This window comes from Geotrypetes seraphini, chromosome 1 (assembly GCF_902459505.1).
Source record: "Geotrypetes seraphini chromosome 1, aGeoSer1.1, whole genome shotgun sequence".
Classification (NCBI taxonomy): Eukaryota; Metazoa; Chordata; class Amphibia; order Gymnophiona; family Dermophiidae; genus Geotrypetes; species Geotrypetes seraphini.
The window spans coordinates 310,079,421-310,104,599 of NC_047084.1; the positions used below are offsets into that span (position 1 = coordinate 310,079,421).

Genomic DNA, 25,179 nt, shown 5'->3' on the forward strand with positions numbered 1-25,179 from the left:
AAATTGGTCTGAGAACCTTTTTCTCCCAGAAAGTTTTACACATCTCTTGCTTCCCAGCTGGCCTTGTAGTGGCTGAGTTGGGCAGAAGGAAAGAGCAAAGCCAGTAAACTAATCAGAATGGAAACCCCCAGAGATCTGAGAACAGTCAGAAGATAGTAGCTCCACTTAACCGGGTTTCATCGGGACATGATACTTTTATTTATTTTGTTCCACCTTAATATACCGCCTTTTAGCAAGACATACAAGGTGGTTTACATAAAATCATTTAGAAAAAGAAAGGAACTCCATTCAGTCATAGGATAGAAGAGAAATGGAGAGATACAAGCTGGGGCAGGAAGAGCTGAGTGAAGAGTACATTATTATGCAGGGTGCAAGAAAGGAGTTAGGAATTTCATTAGGTGAATCACAGCCACTGAATGAATGAGTGCAGAAATCACGCTGTTCAAATAGTGGTTATCCGCTATAAATACGTTAGGTTAGAAAGCCAGTATATCTCAAAATGAAAGCCAAATCCACTATGCTTTGAACTATCCATATTCACTAGATTAGCAAAGGTTGGATGGTTTCACAAATAACAAAATCCTGTGTTGAAATCTGCAGATCTGGGCAACAATACACTAAGAGAGTTCACAAGCTAATATTTTGTTTGTAAATCTTTTGATAACCAAAGATTGAGCATGTTCTCACAGCTCTAACCTTCCCCTGTTATATTCTCCATTAAATGTAACTTCAGTAAAGATGGGTTTTCTTCTGGTGCTTCATGACAGACTGGCAAAATAAGTTCAACAGGTAATATGTTGTACACCTCCCTCCAGGAAGTTTCTATGGTTCCATTAGTGTATGTACATACACACAGATTTTAGGTGGGTGGTACTGAATTGCACTGTTTCTTCTAAGCTGAGTGGGAGTCCTCCCCAATTCCATTGCTGCCAGGGGAGGGGTTGGAGGAAGTGCTGCAACATTGCATTTTGAATCACATGGGGCAAGAAGACTCTCTGGAGTTCTGGAGTCACTACTGATAGTGAGGGGACAGGCAAGGACTGTAGATGGAGGACTCCTGCTCAGCCTACAGGGAACAGTGCTGAATTGCTTATACAGGGCATTCTGCGCAATAGGAAATCAAACTCTTACTATACTGTAGACCAGTGTCTGCAAACTTTCTGGCCGGCGGAACACTAAATCCAGCACCCTGGCCGGAAGGCACCCGGAAGTACGCAGAGGCCCATCTGGCCGCGACCTGCCGGTGGAGGAATCTGGGAGGTGTGGAGAGAGGAGGAGAGATGCCAGCCAGGAGGAGAATCATCTGTGCCGGCTGACTTCCTACAGGACGTGCCTCTTGCCGCAAGAGGCACATCCTGTAGGCAGGCAGCCAGCATGGACGACTCTCCTCCTCACCAGTGTGTCGCAGCACACCAGAAATCTCAGAAGACACACAGTTTGCGATACACTGCTGTAGACATTTAAAACAAACTGCAAGGAGAACTTCCCAAACCCAGTTGAAATGTTGTGTTAGATCTTTGCATGGCTATTACACTACTGAAGATGGCTCAAGTACCATAGGACTTAGTAATAAAATCGCCAGCTAAATCCTGAAATCAGTTAATTGGCCAATGGTGTTTTTTACACTGGACACCATCTCTTACACTGGACCCTTGTGTTTTTCCTTATTTTGTAGAGTGGTTTCACCCCTTTGCACATAGCAGCCCACTATGGAAATGTCAACGTGGCTACCCTTCTACTGAACCGAGGAGCTGCTGTAGACTTTACAGCCAGGGTAAGGGACTGATCCATCTTTATCTCATTACATTCCATGTTCCATAAGAATCATACCTACAGTTTTGGTGTTTACCAAAAGATTTCTGTTTTCAGGAAGTCTTTTAGGCTGTACCATGAAATTCATCAAGTTCTGGAGACAGGAAATTTAATCAATTTTTCTTCCTATCTGGATAAATTAATGAGTTTGCCATATAGAAATAAAGGCATAAATATTCAACTGGTGGTGCTGAGAATTTTGCTGACTGCTGCCGGCATTATTTCTGGATATTCAATGCTGGGCCATATCCGGTTTATTCAGCCCTGGCTAACACATAGCCAGTTGTTGATATTCAGAATTTTTGGCCTTGGGTCACCGCATAAAGATAAGATTATGTTTTATGCAGTCTCATTTATGCAATTACCCTGGCTGGTTAAGTGCTGACTCCATCCCTTAAACACCCCCAAAATAGCTGATTTTCACTTAAGCACTAAGGGGCTCATAATCAAAACAGAAATACATCTAAAAACCGGCCTAAATCAGCACTTGGATGATCTGTAAAACAAGTTATCCAAGTGCCGATAATCGAACCGGGTTTTAGACGTATCTCAAAATGACTTAGACCCTTTCAGTGCTGCTGTATGCCCAGAGCTAAAAGGGGCGTTTTAGGAGGAGTGGTGAGGGTGGGATCTGGGCGGGACGTGAGCTAGCCTAGACTTAGTCGTACTGCAGGTGTAACCAAAAGTGTAACAAGACTGCCTAGACAGAAATTGTGCGTTGTGACTTTGGCCATGTAAAACCAGCCCAGAAGGTCTCCAAAGTGAGCAGATAACCACTGTAGACACAAAGTACAGACCCCCACACACTCCCCCAGTGATCACTGACCCCTCCCCATAAAAAACAGAATAAAAAATTTACATATCTGCCTCCAGAACATCAGCAGCTGGCATAGGAAAGCCAAGTAGAGCAGCACAGAGATGGCTTAAGGAGTCTGAGAGGTGGGCTAGTGACCCATAGAGAGAAGGACCCAGGCCCTTAAGCTACTCTAACCACTGCATTCATGGTGAAACATGTGCATCTCTAAAACCCCCCAAACCCTGCTGTACTGCCATATAGATGCCACCTGCAGTCATAAGGGCTATTGGGGTTGTAGACAGGTGGGTATAGTAGGTTTGGGGGTATTTTGGGGGGCTTACCATGACCTATAAGCGAGTTGTGGTGAGATGTTTATATGGCACCTTTTTTGTGAAGTTCGCAACAGTGCCCTGTAAGGTGCCTCACTACTGTTTTGCCATGTCTGGATGTCCAGTCCATCATTTTGCTGGCCCCTCCCATGTCCAAAAGGTCTTGATCTAGGCGTTTTTGACTTGGATGATTTTTTAGACGAGAATGGGGTATAAAGATAGACAGCTTAGCGGTCTGGCAGATCAACTGGCTGGATGTAGAATTAGACAATTTTTGAAAAAAAATATTTTGGATGTATTTTTCGAGAATGGGCTTTAGACACTGCTGACTTAGGGCAACTAGTGACTTAGGCCCAAAATGGACTTAGAAGTATCTTTTGATTATGCCACTCAAGTTTCAAGTTTATTTCTGTTTTTGATTAATCGCCTATTTTGATTTCTAAGCGATGTACAATTATAGTAAAATACAATAAAGAAACTTAATACAATAACAATATTTTCCAGTACTGACTAACATGAGAGAAAGGAAAGCGGGTATAGTTACATTTTTGGGTATGGTGAAAAAATGGAAAGAACAAGAGGAGGGGTATAAAATTTTACCAAAGCACACTTCGTAAACATTAATTAAGCGTCTATTAGAGATTAAAAGCATCCTTAAATAAGTAAGTTTTTAAAAAGTTTTTAAACTTTGCCATATCATGGCTCTGGTTCTCAAACCGGTGCTGATATGAGCAACTGCCTTAAAAGTGGCTGCCGATCATGTGTCAATTACGTATTGGTGCTGGTTTCGGAATCACGCTGATGCAAAAGACAGGCACCGGAAATGTAGGCCAGGGTTTTCCGGGCCTACATTTCCAGCACCTATCTTCACGTGAATCACACCTACATAGGTGCTTTAGGCTACCTAACGCTACTTCCAGCATTGGCCTTCTTTGGTGTTTGGCGGCCTAATGCGCCTACGTAGGCACGATTCTGGTGCCGATTTTCTAGGTGCCGGAATGTACTTCAAAGTTTGGCTAAAAACGCCATTTGGATGGCGTTTATAATGGAGGTATGGGCGCCTACCAGCACCTAGAAAATCAGTATCGGTTTGAGAATCCAAGCTTCATTGTTAATTTTCAGAGGTGATAACTGGTTAAGTGCTGCTGAAAATTAGAGGATAGCGCTGAACAAGCAACTTAACTGGTCAGTGGTCATTTCTGGCCAGTTAAATCATTTTGAACATTGACCAGAAAACTTAGTAAATTAAAAAAACAAACAGAAAAGAATAGAAGGTAATATCTTTTTATTGTATTTAATACAATTTTTGACTAGCTCAGGAGAAAGGTACTGTTCTGCCCTAAAAAAAAGGGGTTTTAGCTTTCAAAATTTACTCAAAGAATATATTAAGCTAATCCAATAAAAGGTATCACTATTTTTATTTATTAAGCTTTATTTCTATTTAGAGACAAGCAGACACTTGTAAACACTCTCTATGTGCAATATATATTAGCTCACTTTTCAGTTTGGTGGTTGGAGATTACAGTCTAGCAATGAGCTAGTTCATAAGGAAATAAAAAGAGAGGTAATTAGTAAATTTTCAGTTAAGTGTTGATCTCTGCATTAGGGCTTTCTAAACCCATCTCATTTCCTTGACTTTAAGACATCTATGTTCCTATTGATATCACTCCAGGTTTATTCAGCGTCAGCTGGCTGGGTGTGATACAGATGTGAGCCAGCTGCTGAATAATATTCCAAATAGCTGAAGAGTCTCCTCTTGACTGAAGCTAGCTTTAACACTACTTTAGAAATAAAAACCAGTCCAGCAGTAAATCCCTATTTGGAAGGGATGAGAAGAAAGAAAAATGATTAAAAGAAGTAATATTAAAAATGTGCTCCCAGTAATATAAAGTTTTATCTTAAATTCTGTGGGGCTCATTTTCAAAAAAGAAAGATGTCCAAAACACAGCATAAATCGGCACTTGGGCATTTTAATTGCCAAAACATCCAAGTGCCAATTTTTGAAAATAGAAACATGATGGCAGATAAAGGCCAAATGGCCCCATCCAGTTTGCCTATCCACAGCATCCACTATCTCCTCCTCTTCCTAAGAGATCCCATAAGCCTGTTCCATTCTTTCTTGAATTCAGACATAGTCTTTGTCTCCACTACATCTATCGGGAGACTATTCCACGCATCTGCTGTCCTTTCTTTAGACATTTTGCTAGGCTTTTTGTCTGCGGGACATCCAAAGTTCATGGGGGCATGTTGGAAGAATTTAATGAGTGTGCTTAGGGCATGCTTAGTGCTTGGATGTCTTTCAGCTATAAACATTTACCAAGGCATCCAAGATGTCATTTAGATGTCCAGAAGTAGACCTGTCTCTCTAACAGCAGCACCTGGTATGGGAAATCCTAGTAGAGCAGCAAGCAGGTTTGTGGAATAACCTGGTGGACTGTGTAGTGAACCATAGAGAGGAAGACCCAGGCCCATATCCCATTCTAACCACTACATTTATGGTAGATAGTATGAACCTACCAAAACCTATTGTGCTGCCATATAGGTGACACCTCCAACCATAAGGGATATTGGGGTGGTAGACAGCTGAGAATAGTAAGTTTGGGGGGAATTTTGTAATGCTCACCATATATTATAAGGGGGTTATGGTGCGATTTACACCTGGCACCCTTTATGTGAAGGTCACAGCAATGCTCTCTAAGGCATGTCTGCTTGGCCAGTGTAGTATAAATGGTGTCCCTGCCTACGTCCAAATGGCTTGGTTTTAGATATTTTTAACTTGCACTTTTTTTTTTTTAAATGGCCAAAAAAGTTAGATGTGCTAAGGGCCAAAACAACTATATAGATCATAAAAAAATAGACATCTAACCATTTTGAAAATGGACATTTTCTCCACTCGATTTTTGGATGCACTTCTCAAGATGTCCAAATTGGACTTAAATACAATATATAGAACCACCAATATAAGCCAAAATCACACTGAAGGTAATTATTTTTCTTTTATAGAGAAAGAAAAATAATTACCTTCAGTGTCATTTTGGCTTATATTGGTGGTTCTATATATTGTATTTAATTGATAGGTAATCATCAGGTTTTCTTTATTCAAATTGGACTTAAGACACACTTTTGAAAATGGCCCCCCACAGCACTTCCATTCTGCACCAGTAGGTGCAATATGGCATACTAATTCAGCCTATCCAATGAAATGCATCTCAGATATGTATTCCCACCATTTTCCATCCAGTGTTCCTTGTTAGAATTTGCACTGCCAGCCTCTGAAGACAGTTCATAGCTGTGGAAAAGCAGGCTTAGGGTGCTACCCCATGATTGTGATGGAACTAACTAGTTGTGCAGGAACTGCTTTTCGCAGTCTGAAATAATCTGAAATGCTGCACTATAAAGAACAAATTAAACAACTGTATGAAAACCAGGCCTATAATATCTGTACAGTGGGTGATGATAAGTAGAGGATGCTATCGAATCAGCACTCTGCTGCATTTATTTTATAAGACTAACCAGTGCAACCCAGTGGAGTGTTCCCTGAAATCTTTATGCTACTGAGTTGATCAGCTGCATGAAATCACATATTCCCTATGAATACAGATGTTTATAATTAATATTTCAGTGCTTTTTTGGGAAGTAGGGAAACGTCTAACTAGCATTTCAGTATTCTCACCTTTATCACAGCTGTAAACAAGCTTGGAATAGATTGTGTATGGCTTGTTTGTGAAGGATTCCCACAAACAAAACCTGGAGACTTTTGTTTAATGCCCTCTGCAGTCCATAGGGGTGATTTTCACTAAAATGTTACAGCAGCAGGGCATTTTTGTATGCACATTGGGGCTTATAATCAAAACAAAAAAAAGTCTAAAAAGTGGCCTAAATGGATACTTGGACGATCAAAAAGATGGGTTATTTTATGACATCGTGCTATTTTTAGCATAGGGTACCATAGGAAACGCCTAAAAACATATCTGTTCCTGAAGTATCTAGGCAGCTGACCCATACAATTCTTACTCCACAATAACTGATCCCTAGAGCTGATAATCACTAGCTTTTAACTCCAAGTCCACTCAATTTGTACCATCTTTTAATCATTGTAAACCACATAGAACTTCACAGTTGTGCGGTATATAAACTGTTATTATTATATGCATTGAGACCTTGTGCTAAAATAACATGATATTGATAACATATTGATAAGCAACTGTCTAGATCTGAAAATTTTATTTTACACTTATAGTTGCTCCTCATGCCTAAAACACAGCTGTTTTGAAAGTAGTAAATATATAATCACACTGCACTGCAGTTAACTCATCAGTCACATTTATGAAAATTGCCATTATAAATTGGTACAAAATTGGACTACCCAATTAATTCTACACTGTTACTGCCATCGCAGATGTTTGCAACTAGTACTGTAGAACTACACAGTTTGTCATAATCTTATTTCTGATGTTGGTGGCTCACTATCTGTGAAAATATTAATACTGAATAAATAAAAATAATCAACATAATCTGAATGGAGAATACAAATGTAATTAGATTTCAGTAGAAGATTTAGAAATCAGAAAATTCCATGTACTTCAGATATTTCATAAACTAAAGTAAAAACCCAGTTAAAAAAGAGCAACTTTAGGTTCCACATTTCTACCTTTGGATGTTTAGAAACATGACAGCAGATACAGACCAAATGGCCCATCCAGTCTGCCCATCCACAGCATCCACTATCTCCTTCTCTCCCTAAGAGATCTCAAGTGCCTATCCTATGCTTTCTTGAATTCAGTCTTTGTCTCCACCACCTCTACTAGGAGATTATTCCACGTGTCTATTACTTTTTTGTAAAAAAGTATTTTCATAGATTACGCCTGAGAATATCACCGCTTAGAATAGTGAAATCTTTTTCAAGAGTTTTACCAAAACACCAAAGTAAAGTATCTGCTAATTTCTATTGTACTATAGACAATAACATTGTAGCTATGAATGTACTTTCATGCTTGGCCTAGCTCTGAATTTTTTCTTCTCATGTCACAGAATGGAATTACCCCTCTGCATGTTGCATCTAAAAGGGGAAACACAAATATGGTGAGGCTCTTGCTAGACCGTGGAGGACAGATCGATGCAAAAACGAGGGTAAGTGTTCTCCAGTGTCCATTAATCTTACTTGTTTAGTCAGAAACCTGCATGAACTTGATGCATAGTTATGATGTCTGCAACTCACTCTTCCTTATAGAAAGCCATGAATAAGATACAAAGTTTGTGTTAAATATGTATGCATATTCACCAGTGATCTACCATGGATGATGTTGAGAGAGCTTTCGCTCTGGATACAATTGAGGAAAAGGAGAATTTTTTTGGTAGCCAATCAAATATTGGCAGAGAGAGACTTTTTTTATTGCTAACTGTAATGTTGAGAAGTATTATGAGTAAACTTTATGTGGAGATCTTTGTAAAGTCTTTTTCTGTCAGAAATTTTCATGTTTAAGAGATTGTTCATAGACTAATAGCCACATATGAGTTTTCCAAAACACAATGACATAACACAGAATGGCTCATACAGCCTGCATAAGCATGATCATGAGGCTGTCTGACTAATGCGTGCTCAAAAGCTTTTTGCTTTTTGCTTTATTTATTTATTTATTTTGGTTGCTCTACAACTTAAAAGCTATATGATGCAGTTGGTTTGATGATGTCATGGCAACAAATTAGGTCTGCTTTTGCTTTGTCCTGTAGATATCACTATGCGGTGTGATGGTTTGTGCCCTTGTGCTAGTTTTTATGACACGTGGTCTTGGTGTCTTTTTCTTTTCTCTTGCTTTGTCCGCATGCCTTGTGCTTTGCTATGGCCATTGGTATGTACTATAGGGTACTAAGCAGGTAGGTTCACTTTTGCATGCTTGTATGTGTTGCATTTAAGGGGGAAGGCTTCTGGCTCCTCCTCTTCCTAGTCACTAACATTCTATTCCTGCAACATTTCCTGCATCCTGTTATTGAACCAGGATTCTGGCAAGGCAGGATAACAACAAAAGGCCATAGATTACTTCTGATAGTTAGGGGACTAGAGCCTTTTTATTTGTATAACATGTCATCTGATTTCATGTTGGAGCTTAGCCCGATACTTATCAAAAATTTGCCTTTCTTATTTTAATCATCAGTTTTTCATTGCTAGTGCATGAAGAATAAAAATGAAAATAACATCTTTATTCACAAAATATGAAACTGGATTGGAATCCTTACATTACTACTGAGATATGAATAATCTACGATTGAGTTCCAGCATACAACAATTACAAATGAGATTTTTTTTTTTTTTTAATCTCTCAGATTTGGAACTTTGTCCTATTTCATTTTATACAACTGCTACTCTGACTCTTCGTTTTTGCTTCTCCAGGAGCTGCCTTCTAGCTTCTTCACAACAAAAATTCCTTTCTGTAAAGTTGTTTCTTCAGTTTTCTAGCAAGGAATTTATGACTTTGCTCATAGTTTATTAGATTGTCACGTTGCATTCTAGTTACTACCCAAACCCACTTCTCCCCTTTATCCTTTTCCTGTAGATAAAATAGTGATCATCCCAGTCCTCTCAGCCTATAACCTTGTGATTAACTTTGACCTCTCTCACTCCTCAAATAGTGGAGAGAGGGAACAGAAGCACTCAGTACAATAATAGAAGAAAAACACAAAGGCCCTTGGTGCCTCTCTCACTCCTCACTCGACATGCACTGTATATCTGTATAGAGAATAATTCATTTTGGAAGCTGCCATTTACATATCCCAGTGCCATGCAGTGTGAGCCTTTCCTATAATGGCGTCTGGACAATTAGATGCCATTAGAGAATACTAGTGTTACCTGGCATCAATCCTATCAATATTCAGACTGTGAGAGATTGCCAGTGATCTTCTGCGGTCCTCTGTGATACTGGAAATCCAATGCTGCCGCCATATCTGGCAAGCAGTTTTGAATTTCCAGTCTATCTTTGGCTGGCTGAGACATAGCCAGCTAGGACAGTATTCAACAGCTGGCTGGCTAAGTCTTAATAGCTAAGGATAGACATCCCGGTGACACAGCTGAACAATACGAAACTGTCCCATGGCATGGCCATATCTCCTTAGCATATCCTCCACTCAAACCCTTCAAATCTCCCCCCTAAAAAAAGCAATAAAACAGATAAGCCTGCTCATCAAGCCTAAGCCCCATTCACAAGATTTCAGGGATACCCTCCACCCTGGCCCCTCAAGCACCTCCATTACTTAACCAGAGGTAATCTCTGGCAGTCTAGTGGATTGGAATGGGAATGGTCCCCCTCTGGTCCTGTCCTTTCTGGCTTCAGCTAACAGAGATGGATGTATTGTGAGACTGCCACTAGGGGTCATGGTGACCATTTTGTTTAGCAGAGCTGAATTGTTTACATCCCAACCCATTAGACAACCAGGGTAATTATCAGGTAGCTCCCCAGAATGTTACCCAGTGCCTAACAAATCTAAATCCCTCATCCCTGCATCATCATCTCATCCATGCATTGAGCCTCTGGAGCTCTACCTACCTCTTGGATCCAACATAGTTTATAGTTTATTTATTTATTGTCCATTTTTCTTCAAAGCAGATCACAAAATCACATACATAATCTACATAACAAACATCCATACAAAATCAAATCCATACAAATATATCATCTCTCCACCACTATGTCCATTATCCCCCATAACATAAAAATGATTTTTCAACACTCGTATTTCATTTTACAGAATAAATATCTTTTTGTCAATTTTTTAAAAATCTTCATATCTCCTTGCTGTCTTATATAAATCGGGAACTTATTCCATTCTACGGGGCTTATACCTGAGAAAACACTTGCTCAAGTTGTTTGTAGTCTTATTTCCTTCTTTGTTGGCATATATAAATCCCAAAGGCCCGCAGAGCGTAATTTTTGAAGGGGAGCATAATGTAAAATACTATCAATGAAGCACTTGCTGATGAATACTCAAATAAATTAGTAACAACAGTTTATACTGCAACCTATATTATATTTTAAGCCAATAAAGTTTGACAAGATAATCCAACACATGATCATATTTCCCTGCTCCAAAGAGCCTTCGAATAATAGAATTTTGAGCAACCTGTAAAGGCATGTATTGTGGTAGCAGAAACTCCTAAATAAACCAGGTTACAGTAACCAAGGCTGGACAGGACAGTTGCATGAAGAACATGCTTATAGTCATTACCAGAGACATATGATCGAAGATTATTCAATAGCCGCAGCCTAAAATATACATTGGTTGTATATGTTATTTAAAAGACAACTGTGAATCAATGATTACATCCAAATCACAAATCTTACTTGTGGAACGTAGTGCATTTCTGAAAATGGAGGATCTGGAGGATCTGGATTTCAAATTTCTACCTTAGAGCCAGCTCTGCCCTAGCTCTGTCTAAAATCTTATTTAGATGATACATGAGGTCCACCACCTTCACACCAAGCAGGCAAGTGACCAAGTGATCCTCACATCCACCAGCCACTCAGCTATCTTTATTACTAATAATTGAATCTTCAAGTAAAATATTCATACTTACCCTTCCCTTTTGGAGAGAAGCCCATGAGGAACAGGTCATGGATTTAGGATCACTTTCTGCCTTTCTAAGGTGATGCTCTCATTTCAGGGGACATTTATCTTCCATGGCAGCACACAGGTTGCAAGTTATAGGTGGGATCTCTCTACTATATCCCTGTAAATCTCCTCTATATAGCCTCCGGGGACAAGATCCATTCATTGAATGCTAAGAGTTTTTTGTGCCTGGTATATACTTATGACAAACCAACATGTGACACTCACTGCAAAAGACTGGATAGCCCCCATCTCACTGCTGGACTTCTGCTCACCTCTTAGCTATCATTGAATTGTTAATTAAGTTGCTACTGGTGTATGTAAACTAAGGTCCCTTGTGATTATTAGCTATATGCTATGCTTGCTCTTTTATTTATATACTTATTTTTAGGTTTTCCTCAAAGATCTAAAAATACTGTATTGCTAGGAGTCAATTTCTAGCTGATAAAGAAGTCATTATTAAACTTTCTATCCCCTATTGGGTTAAAAGCCTATAAATCAAAGATCAGGCCTGGGGAATGGGGATGGGGCTTAATCTCTACAGAGGCTTCCTTTAACTGCTAGCTGTGCTCTCAGCTAAAAAGGAACTTTAAATGCTAAACTAAAATTATGCACTAAAACAGCTTTTATATGATGCTCTAACTGAGACTATAAATGCTAAACTATTTTCTAAATGAGCAAAGAAACTTAAAATAAGCCACTGAAATTGCCTATTTAACCACAAATCTGTTTTTGTTGTTGTTGTTGTTGTTGTTTGAATTCAATTTCCCAGCAGAGTTGTCAGGCCATTGCATTAGCTGGCATTGGGCCATGCCATCATAGGATTTCAGGATGTTAGGACATGCAGTCATGGGTGTCGAGGAGGGTGTAAAATCTCTGGGGGGACTATATCAGGAGGGAGTGCCAGAGATCTAGACTATGCAGACTATGGCCATGCCACTGGATTGCTGATAGTGGTGATAGTGGAGCTGCACTTAAAACTTCTTCATGATATGGTGGTAAGTGCAGCTGAGCTATCAGTAGTCACCATGGATCTGGTATAAATGTATGTTATATGATCTGGTGATATGAATGTCTTCTGTAAGTTACTTGGTGCAAGTGAAAGTCTCGGTCATGCTCTATCCAGATTCCATCAGCATGTATGCCTATCTGTCAAATATGCACTATGTACTAAACAGCACTTAGGTGAATATTTGGCATATACACACATATGTGTATAAATATGTGCATACATGCTGATATTCTAATAACTTATACACAGATTCAGTACCTAATTGTAGGTATCCACATTGTAGAAATTACCCCTTAGTGGCAGGGAGGTCAGAAAGAATTTTCAACATTATCCGTTGGGGTGCTACTGAAATTTCATGGATAAGGGGTTTACAAAAGCATAGGGGCTCATAATCGAAAGAGAAATATGTCCAAAAACCGGCCTAAGTCGGCACCTGGACGAACATTTCTCAAAAACGTCCAAGTGCCGATACTAAAAACGGGTTTTGGACATATTTCTAAACGACCTAGGCCTTCATAGTGCCGCTGAACGACCAAAGCTAAACGGGGCGTTTCGGGAGGAGTGTCGAGGGCGGGAGTTGGGCGGGACGTGGGCCAGCTTAGACTTAGTCGTACAGCTTTATAACCGAAAGTTATGCAGACCACGATCGACGGAACTTGGACGTTGTGACTTAAACCATTGTTCCGCCACTAATTTCTGTCAAGTGGGATGATCAGAGATACTCAGGAAAACACACAGACAATATAAAGCATAAACAATAACACTTTAATATATATATATATATATATAAGAATAAATTAGCATCACCGTATCTCACGTAAACCCTCCCTTCACCATTCGGAATCCCTCAATGGATAGGCGAGTAGGACACAGGAGTCTGCCCCTTTAGACCTGACGTCTTGGATAGCCGGCTAGGATTCTGGATTCTAGGAGCAGAATTCCGTCCTTATAAGCTGCTGAGTTAAACAGCTGGTCCTGCAGTAACAGCATCCTTTGATTCAGGCACACCCCAGGTCGGTCCCTTTGAAGTTGTTTGGGCAACAAAAGAGGTCAAAATGTCAGATAAACAGACTTGTGTATTCATATCGGTAGCATGCTGAATTTCAGTTACCCCCCTGGCTAGTTCCTTTGTTTGGATAACATTCAGGTCCCATCTGGCGTTAATGAGGTGTTGCAGGGACTAGTAAACGGCTGGTCTTGCTCTTTTGTTCTCTGTTTTGGTAACACCCAGGTCTGTCCTTATTGATGTTATTTGAGTGGTACGCAGGCAACTGAATTTAGGGAAAAGCTGTTGGGTTCTTAGTAAAGCATTTGATGTTGTCAAGGTAACACTAAGGTTCAGGAGTTCAGGTAAGCAGACTTGAGGAGACATATAATATTCTGAACAAAATTATCAGTAATATGCTGGGGTATAACAACCATGTTAAACATTTTATTGTCTCTGGATAATACTACCAGGAGACTAAGCAAAAGAATCTTTTGTGAAGGTTGGCAGTCAGGCCACTTGTGTTAGTATTAGTTCCCTTTAATAAGAGCGTGATGCAGTGTCTGCTGTGCTTTACTTCAACTAGCACTGGCGTTTTAATTCTAGTGACCTTTTCTAGTTATCATTAAAGATTTACAGTGCCTATTGTTGCTGTGGATTTCAGTGTATAGTTATTTGTCATAATGGATAGCTTGTCAAGGAACTGGGCAGTAGGATTGTAACAGTTTTCAGTAAGTCATAGATGATAACGAGCATCTTTTTGAACTTTTATTATTAAATGCTCCATAAAATAACAAGTGACAAGAGAGGATATCAGGTAATCAGTCACAATCTAGAATACCAATTACTGTGGAAGAGGTAAAATGTGATATGTGATACATCACCTCTTGCATGCTGTATTTAAAATTGAAGTTTGCCAGGTTTGAAACTGGGTAGTAGAGGCTAAAAACCAAACTATTTAAAGACCACAATACTGGCATTTGCTCTTCATTATTTACTCTAACTTTATACTGGTGCAGTAACCTATAAATGACAACAACAAAAAAAACCAAAAATACTTGCAAGCAATTCCAGAAATAAACAAAGACTGGAGATGGCTAAAAGATGGACACTGAAGCCCAGGTCAAATGTGGAATTCTTTACTGACAAAATGACCTGACGGCCATGTTTTGGCATATTGCCTTTGTCAAGAGTCAGTAATATAAAAGTATGAATAAATTATTGACACACAGAAATAAAAATATTTATAGTACAGTCTGTTCTCGTTATTCGCGGTAGTAGGTTCCCGAAAATGTTTGCAAAATGTGAAATCATGAATAACGAAACATTGAATCTATGGGAAAATAGAGGTTAGGTTCCAACATTGCACTTCTAAACAGCAGAAAGTGAACAGTGAATTCAACTGGGAAACTAGGGACAACACTTGATGAACCTGTAATTCACCTTCCAGATGCTTGCGGGCCATATCTGAAAGCAAAGCGTGACCACGAGGTGAAAGTGAAAGCAAAAGAGGTGGTTTTTTTTAAGCACCAGTCTGTGAACACACGAACACAGCAGCATAAATGGGGAATATTGGTTGCAATTGATGCAACTGCAGAGAGGTGAAATTGTGCATCGTGAAAATGCAAATAATGAGAACGGACTGTAATTATAAAAAGATAACTTAAAAGATAGAGAACAGAAACCATTTAGTGAATGTAAATAAACACTATGCAATTCAATAACTGACTTTAGAGTAAAAAAATACTTTATTCAGTAGATATTGTATATAGTGGTAGTGTATACCTCTTATTCGCAATATGCATAACCCTGTAAGCATTTATACTTATACCTTTTTTGCACCACAATTTAGCATGTTAGTGGTCGACCTTTTTATGTCTTGCCATTTCCACATTTTTGCTTGTTTTTATTTCCTATTTTTATTTTTGATCCCCTTCATTACTACCCCAATACACAGTATATCTACTTTATAAAGATTATTTGACTCTAAGGTCAGCTATCTAAGATTGCATACAGTTTATTTATATTCATTTTATGATATTTTAGCATTTATGATGTCTTTTTAAAATTACTATATATATATATATTATTTTTGTTTCTCTGTCAAATTTTTATATTATTATTTATTTATAGGACCCCCTAACACAAGTAATATACTGAAACAGCTATGTCTGCTCATATTTTTATCCTATATAATAAAAGGCTAGCCGTGCATGCGCACTCCTATTTGCGTGCTTCCAAGATCAGTAGGTCTGTGGCCGCAGGAGTGTGCATGCGCGCTAATACGTCACCAGCCACCAATCGCCTCCTCAAGCCGGGACTGCAGCTAGCCGCCCATCTCCGTTCCTCCAGCGGGTGGGGGGGGGTCTGGGAGGAGAGGGATCGTGGCCGCTTAGCACCCCCACCGAGGAGCCCAGCAACTTTCCGCTGCCCGGGACCCGAGTCCTTTGCCGCCCCCCTTCCCTTCCCGCGGGCCCCACTGGCGATTTAAGCAGCGTGTGCAGCAGTCTGCACACGCTGCTTCGGGCCCTTCTACTTCCCTGATTTGCTCTGCCGCATCTCTGATGATACCATATATATATATGTCATATATATATATATATGTCATATATATATATGTCATATATATATACATTACATTACATTACATTCGTGATTTTTATTCCGCTTGTACCTTGCGGTTCAAAGCGGATTACATAAGAAGAGAACTGGACATTTCCAGGAGGGTACATGACATTGGAGAATACAGATTGAGGGTATAGACTTGATAACAGAATGAGTGTATAGACATAATAACATTGGAAGATAAATCAGGTTACATTACATAGCAAATTGTCTGTTTCCATACGTTGGTAGGTAATCGGTTTCAGTAGGATGATTTAGGTTCCAGGTAGCTTTGTTGGCTTTTTATTTTTTATTTATTTATTTTTTTTATTGGTCGATTGAGGGTATGGTGCCAGGGAGTGTGCAGAACCTGGTCGGTGTAAGTGGAAGAGGAGAGGGAGATTAGGAAGATTGTAATGGTATTGAACAGTAGTGTTTTGATTTCTAGGGGAAGAGGAGAGGGAGATTAGGTAGATTGTATATACTTTTTGAATAGCAGCGTTTTGATTTCTTTACGGAATGCTTTGAAGTCGGATGTTGAGGTTAACAATCTGGTGATGGAGGGTTCGAGTTTTGTTGCATGCATTGCTATGAGGTTATCATAAAGCTTTTTACGATGAGTGCCATTGAGTGGTGGGTATGAGAATGGTGTCAGTGTTCTTCTTGTTCTGGGTGGAAGGTTACAGTTTAGGCGATCGTTTAGATAGGCAGGTGCAGTACCGTTGATTACTTTGAAGATTAGACAGTATAGTTTGAATTGAATTCTGGCTCGAATCGGTAGCCAATGTGAGTCTAGGTAGGCATTGGTGATGTGATCAAATTTTCCGAGGGAGTAGATTAGTCTGAGAGCTGTGTTCTGAACGGTCTGTAGTTTTTTGATCATGTTTGTAGGGCATGGTAGATATAGGATATTGCAGTAGTCCACAAGACCTAGTACCAGGGATTGTGCAATGATCCTGTAGTGTTCTTTGTCAAAGAATTTCCTTATTTTTCTTAAGTTGCGCAATGTGAAGAATGCTTTTTGGGTAGTTTTGTTGATTTGAGTCTGCATAGTGCAGCATCTGTCTATCAGCACTCCTAGGATTTTGAGGGAGGTTTGGATTGGGTATTTGATTGCTTTAATTTCCAGGTCTGTTATGGATATATATATATATATATATATATATATATATATATATATATATATATATATATATATATATAAAATTTATATTCCATATATCCTACAATTCTAGGCAGATGACCAATTATTCAGGTACTCAAGCATTTTTACCTACCTGTCCTGGCTGACTCCCACTCTATCTAATGTACCTGGGGCAATGGAGATTAAGTAACTTCCCAAGGGTCACAAGGAGCAGTGCAGGATTCGAACCCACAACCACAGGGTGCCAAGGCTGTAGCTCTAACCACTGCACCACACACTCCCAGAATGTAGTGTCAATAAAGAATACACGTTTGACCTGTCTGAGTTTGTTTGGCTCTCTGTTTTGTTTTTCCTGCCCTACTTATTATGCCTTATACTTGAATGTACTGAGTATAATTTCTTCAAAAAAGTGATGAATAAATCCTAATAAATAATAGAGGCCCCCTTTTATCGAGGTGTGTTAGGGTTTTTTTTTATCACAGGCTGTGGCGGTAAAAGCTCCGACACTCAAAAGAAAACCCTAATGCAGCTTGATAAAAGGGGTCCAGAGTGAGGTGAAAAGATGATTTCAAATGATCTATCTCCAGAAGTCATCTCATTTAATTTAATTACTTAATAAATATACAATATTAATAAACAGTATTAATAAACATATAATTTAACAGCATTGCCCATTAAATCAATATAAAATATGCATTCAAATACATATACAAATATGCTGTATTCAAAATAAAAATGAATAAATTTGTGACGAGGCATTATAGAAAGGATGTACATATTGACATTGAGATGTCTCAGTTTCCGCCAGTATTTTAGAATGATCTGCCTACATACAGCCTCTTTTAATATTCATGGAGAAATGGAGATTTGTGTGCTGCTTATGTGCCAGTTATGTGTGGGAGAGAATCCATTTTATAACATCTGAAATATCAATGGGGCCATAATGGGTACAATAACATGTTTATTTACCAGCATATAAATGTTTATGTTCTGAAATGCCAACACAATTGTGTATGTGGCAGAACATAAAACATTTATTTTTCCTAGTCTGTCACAAAATCTGATATCTCAGACATTTGTACAGTAGATGGGGGAGAAATTAAGGGGGTGATCTTCCATAATTCCTCCAATGGAGTGCTGCTCACTACAAATACTTTTATTTGGAAATCTAGATATTCGAGAGTAGGCATAAATCTGGATGTTTATCTGTTTGGACTTAAATGTGCATCCCCCTTCTGAAACAGGGAATATGTTTTTATTGTTTTGGGTTGGGGTTTTTTTTTAATCTGCCCTAGTATCCTAAATATGTCCAGGTTAACACCCCCTTGCTATATGGACTAAGATCATTTTTACGAGTGTTTAACTACCCAGATTTCTAAAATCAGGATTTTGTTTGACATGTGTTCAGAACAGCTTCTATGAATGAAATCTCATTTGTGGATTGAAGTATTCAATTATGTTTATGATAAATCCTAAGCCCTAAAAAAAACATACTGGGGGCCGATATTCAGATCACGGGAGTTAGCTGGGCTTACTCTTGTGGTCGGCGGCAAACCAGGAAATTCAGTGCTGGGCAGTATCCAGTGACCAGCATCGAATTCCTGATCTATTTTTAGCTGCTTTCAACATAGCCAGTTAAGACCATATTTATTAGCTGGCCGGCTAAGTTATAACGGCCAAAGATAGATCTGCTATTTATGTGGGTCTATCTGACTGCTCAACTTAGCTGGACGACAAAGGAATATTGGCACTAACTAGCTACGTCGTGCGACAGAACCGGTGACTGAGCTACCCTCTAAGCACTAATATTTAGCGGCCATCTTGCACTGAATATTAGTGCTTAGCTGGCTAAATGATATTTAACTGGCTAGGAGCTGATTCTGGCTGGTTAAATAGCACTGAATATTGAGTGAATTGTTTCATCTCTGAGGGAGAGGGTGATCTCTCTCAAGCAAGTTCCCAGGAGCCAATAATTGAGGTAGGGAGCCTAGATGTTCCTGCAAGCACAGGTAAATGGCTACCAACTCCACCATGAGGCATTTGTTGTAAACTCCAGGGGCTGATGACGGACAGAAGGGAAAGACTTTGTATTAGCAATGGTCAGCATGCAGAAAGATCTGAAAGTTGAGATCTTCTTCCACTGCTGTAGAATAATAATAATAATAACAGTTTATATACTGCAATACCGTGAAGTTCTATGCGGTTTACAAAAGATTAGAGAAGGTACAGAATAATTGGACTTAAGAGCGGAAAGAGCGAGTGAGTGCGAGAGAGAAGAACAGGTCAGTTGTCTAGGTATTTCAGGAACAGGTATTTGTTTAGCAGTTATTCCAAAGCTATTCAGATAGCTGAGCAATTTAATGGAGGATAGCCTTTCTGCTGGCCTAAATTAAACCACTTCACTATTTACTACGTGGATAATGGATGGCTATCCATATGGTCGAGAAGAATGCTACGCGCCATCCTGGCACTAATCCAGATAGTGTCAAAATAGTCACTAAATAATTTTCAGCAGCATTATACATATTAGGGGTGGGGTAATTCTAGAACCCGGACACCCCCCCTTTAGATGCCCCAGTGCTGAGCCATCTGGTTGCCCTTATTTCCATTATAGAATATTGGCATAATCTGACAACATCACTCTTAATATTTTCAAGCCTGCAGTTACAACAGCCTTAGACCTGCCGTTTAATAATAATAATAACAACTTTATTTTTATATACCACAATACCACAAACACTTCAGAACTGTGGTTGCATAAATATGGTAGAGGTGCATGTAACGTAACAATATTCTGTAAGCTGCATGTGTACGTGGCATATCTGCCCATGCCCTTCCCATACTTTGCTCATGTGAATGTTCCCTTGCATTTATGCATTATCCCCAGGATTCTCTAAAGGGCACCTCATTATCCACATCCAGATTTGGGTGCAATTTCGAGATACACATGCAACCTAATTGGTTAATGAGCCCATTAACACCAGTTAGAATATAAGAAATGCCTGCACCGGATCAGACCATGGGTCCATCTAGTCCGGCGATCCACACACGCGGAGGCCCAGCCAGGTCTACCCTGGCGAATACCTTAGTTACTCAATGTGTCTTTCAAGAAGATATGCATCCAACTTGCCCTTAAATCCTGGAATGGTGGTTCCTCTAACAAATCAATTATTGCTGTTAATTTGCAACAATTAAGGGTTCTATGTGCTATTTTATAAACTCGGGTGCCCAAATCTCATAGAGCACAACTCAGAAAGAGTCAAGGGCATGGAAGGTCAGGAGCATTCTTCAAAAGATGTACACAGTGTTATAGAATTCCAGGGATCCGCACATAACTTATACTCCAGGATTTACACCAGATTGCAGCTGGCATAAGTCCTCATGCCCCAAACTGGGAATCCACGTAGGTGCTATTCTATAAAGGGTGCTTATCCCATTTTTATCCACCTATTTTTCATCACCCTTTATATCACATGACTTATAACATTTAGGGCCAGATTCTACAACAGCTGCTGAAAGTTAGGCGGCAGTAGCCACCCTACCGCCACCTAACTTAATTGGTTTGATTGCCTTTAATCAACATAATTGATTGTGTTGTTTAAAAGAAATTAAGCCATCATTAAAAAAAAAAAAGAAGATGGCACATCCACGAACAGTGCTGGAACCACAACTAAAGATAAAATAAGGTGTGGCTAATGCTGGAAGTACCTTTAGGCATCGGTAGACACTTCTGTAGTTGCTTTGTCATCACAGATAGGCAACAGATATACAGGCCTCCTTCACAGTTGACGGAAATGGACAAGGATTTAATTAAAGATGTTCACAAGATATGCCTGATGTTGAATGGACCATACCTGCAGCGGGGTCATCTAGAAGCAGAGAGATCTTGGATTCATTACAGGAAGAATTGTTCTGGGAATTTATAATGAAACCCACATGGAATAGATCTATTCAAAACTTGGTGTTTCTGAGGTTATGATGGGTGATCATTTGGCATCTAGTGATCATGGAATGGTGAGGTTCAATATTAAAATGAGGGATGAGAGGACTAACTAAAATCTGAAGGTTTCTAAACTTCAAAAGAACTAACTTTGTCAAGATGGCGGAATACCTCAAGTAGTTGGATTGGAACAGCTGAACAAGGTAGAAAAACAGTGGATGAAACTGAAAGGAGCTATTCTGAAGGCGACAAACCTTTATGTTAAGAAAGTATATAAAGTTAAAAGGTTCTCAAATGCAGTAGCTGAAAAGGTGAACGAAAAAAGGCTAGCATTGATAAATTAAAAGACATCGCAGAAAGAGGAAGTCAGACAAAAATAAAGTATGTGCAAAAGCTACGAGAGGTGGGAAAAGCTGTCAGAAAGCAAAGATGCATATGGAAGAAAAGATAGCCAATAAGATAAAATTGGGGGATAAAACTTTTTTAGATATGTAAGTGAGAGGCAGAAATGTCATAATGGCATAGTGAGGCTCAAAGATGAAGGGGACAAATATGCAGAAACTGATAAGGATAAGGCTGAACTGCTTAACAATTATTTTTGTTTTGTGTTCATGGATGAAAGACTGGGGGTAAGACTGCATAAAATGAATACAAATGGTAATAGATGTGTAGTAGATTCAGAAAGATTCTCAGAACACTGTGTTTGTGAGGAGCTAGCTAAATTAAAGATAGACAAAGCAATGGGGCCTGATGGGATACATCACAGGGTACTCAAGGAATTCAGAGAAGTTCTGGCGGCTCTATTGTCTCATCTTTTCAATGCTTCCTTAGAGTCTGCTGTGGGCTTGGAAGACTAGAGAAGGGTGGATGTGGTTCCTCTGCACAAGAGCGGAAGGAGGAGGTTGGGAATTACAGGCCAGTTAATCTGACCTTGGTAGTGAGTAAACTAATGGAAGTGCTTCTTTAAGCGAAGGATAGTGAGATTTCTAGAATCAAACAGACTGCAGGATCTGAGGCAGCATGGTTTTACGAGAGGCAGGTCTTGCCAGATGAATCCAATTGATTTCTTTGACTGTGTGACCAAACATTTGGATATGGGAAGGGTGCTAAATGTAGTGTACTTGGACTTTAGTGAAAATTTTGACATGGTGCTGCATGTGGTATAGACCATAAAGTGACTAACTGAATTGCAAGCTGGTTAAGTAGAAGAAGACAAAGGGTAGTGATAAATGGAGTTTGCTCCGAAGAAAAGGATGTTAGTGGAGTGCTGCAGAGATCTGTCCTTGGACCGGCTTTATTTAACATCTTTGCAAGTGATATTGCGTTAGGATGTCTGGCAAAGTTTGTCTTTGTGTGGATGATACCAAGCTCTGTAATAGGGTAGATACCATGGAAGATGTGGATAACATGAGGAGGGATTTGGCAAAGCTTGAAGAATGGTCAAGCAATTGGCAACTAAGATTTAATGCTTAAAAAATGCAGGGTCATGTACTTGGAATGTAAAAATCCAGGAAAACAGGAAGGAACATTTGTGCATGGAAGAAGAGCAGGACATGGAGGTGATTGTGTCTGATGATCTTAGGTAGAAAAGACAATGGTCAAAGCCAGGAAGATGCTTGTGCCTATAAGGAGAGGAATGACCAGTAGGAAAAGGGAGGTGATAATGCCATTATATATGTCTCTGGTGAGGCCCTATTTGGAATACTGTGTGCAAATTTGGAGACCGCGCCTTCAAAAAGATGGAGTTGGTCCAGAGGTCTGCAACAAAATTGGTTAGTGACCTTTGTCATAAATTGTATGGGGAAAGACTCAGAAAACTTAATATGTTTACTCTGGAAGAAAGACGGGAGAGAGGAGATATGATAGAGACATTTAAATATTTTTGTGGCATTAATGTACAGGAGGTGAGTCTTTTTCAAATGAAGGAAAACTCTGGAAGGAGAGGGCATTGGATGAAATTAAGAGGTGATACGCTCAGGAGTAATGTAAGAAATACTTCTTTACAGAAAGGGAATAGTCTCCCGGTGGAGAGGAAAACTGTATCTGAATTCAAGATAGCATGGGACAGGCATGTGAGATCTCTTATGGAGAAGAGGAGATAATGGGTGGTGTGGAAGGGCAGACTGGATGGGCCATTTGGCTTTTATATGCCGTCAGTTTCTATGTTTCTATTTTGAACTTTTCTATGCAGTATTTTGAGTGAATTTAATTCACGGAGTGGTTAAAGAATTGGGATGCTTAACAGTCCCTGAGGAAGACAGCAAAACGGGGTCCCTCGTCGGATCGTGTTAACACTCCTTGTATTAAGCTCAAGATAAGTTTGTTTCATATTTGATTTTTGTTATCATTACAGCATGCAACTTCACTGAGTGATTTTTTTTCATCATTTTGGATTTGTATTTTGAGGTTTATTGAACAAGTGATGAACACATTATTTGTTTAACATTTAGATTAACTTTCACAGTCTTGAGGAGTCACATGAGTGAATATATCGACAAAATGAGCTAACTGCTCCATATGTCTCTCTACAATGTGCCAGTGTATACATATTCACTGATACCTCCTCTTTATATCAAATAATTGTTTTTTTCTTCACAGTGGTTTTTCCTACTTTTAAATCCTTAATGCAAGGCCTTTGCTTATTTATTTATTTATTTTTGGGTGAGAGAGTTATTTTGTTCTCTTTTGTCATTTTTCTCTTTCATTGAGGTCTCATTGTGGACTGCAGAATACTAGGAGCAGAGTATTTTTCTATATGGCTCCACTGCAGCGGTTCTTGGCTATCACAGCGTTTTTCGAATCATGATTACACTTTTGACATTGTCGTAGGCGGAAGGCATCTCAATGTGTTTTTCTTTAAGTTCACTGCTTGGCCTTTTTTTGTCATTTGGCGCCATCTACTGGTATACTTTTACACCCCTGAGGAAGGCTCCTGTGGCCGAAACACAGATCATATTGGGTCCAATATATGCTCTCCTATAAAGGACATTACATGCCTGCCTCATACTGTTTTATTTAAATGCATATTTGTGTGAATTTTAACTGAGATTCCATACTGTGAATAAACGTGTTTGTACACACAGTGGTCTGACCAGTATCCCTTCCCCATTTCCTTGTTTTGTTTCCACAGCTAAGGAAGCCATTATGGTTTCATAGACTGCCCTGTCAGTTAAAGATGGTACAGAAAATTGGAAATAAATAAATGTTAGGGAAGCTTTTTATTTTCTCATGCTTTTAACTGGCATTAGAATCTGTGCTGTGGAATTGGTGATTAATGGAAGGATTTCATTTCTTTGGTAAGATAGTAGAATTTGAGGGCTCAATATATAATGGATTCTTGCTTCTAAATTTGAGAGTTATGCTCCTAAATTGGTCTCTTTGGAAATTTTCTAGTGCTGAGTGCCGGCTTATATATTCAATTTCACCACACTTCTAAATTTAGGAGCATAAAAGTGGGTGACAAATTTAGGGTGGGGAAAAAAAACCTTTAAAGCGTAGCACTAATTTTAAGCACTAAACTCATAGATTATGCTCATAAATCTGGGCAAATGAATGGCAGGTCAAAATTTATAAGCATAACTTTTAAGCTCCTAAGTTAAAATGCATTTTTAGCTGAAACTTAGGCCACTCAATTTAGCTGAAAATAGAGTAAGGGTGTGTGCGTAGGGGGGGGGGGAGTGCTTTTTGTGGTGGATGAAGGTTGTAGAATTTACAGATTGTTTAGATTGAGACTTGTGTTTGGATAGATAATAATGATGATCAACTGGTTTGGTGATGTTATTATATTACAATTATGATGAGATGAGTGTGTTTAAAAAAATTTGCTGTGTTAGATTTAGGTGTTAGCTGCTGTTTGTATTGTCTGTGTTATCTGTTTTGTGGTAAATTGCCCAGAACTTATAGTAGGATCGGTAGTTGGGATTAGTTAAATTATTCTTTCTGGTGGGAATCTCTATGCC

General features: G+C 39.2%; 1 protein-coding gene across 34 annotated transcripts in view; it reads left to right on the forward strand.

Moving 5' to 3' along the window:
- Positions 1 to 25,179, forward strand: part of ANK2 (ankyrin 2) — a 958,369-nt gene that overhangs the window by 634,201 nt on the left and 298,989 nt on the right. For all 34 annotated transcript variants that reach the window (XM_033955859.1, XM_033955893.1, XM_033955875.1 and 31 more), the window contains 2 exons: positions 1,676 to 1,774; positions 7,969 to 8,067. In XM_033955859.1, the coding sequence (XP_033811750.1) occupies positions 1,676 to 1,774; positions 7,969 to 8,067 (198 nt within the window). The remainder of the gene's footprint in view (positions 1 to 1,675; positions 1,775 to 7,968; positions 8,068 to 25,179) is intronic.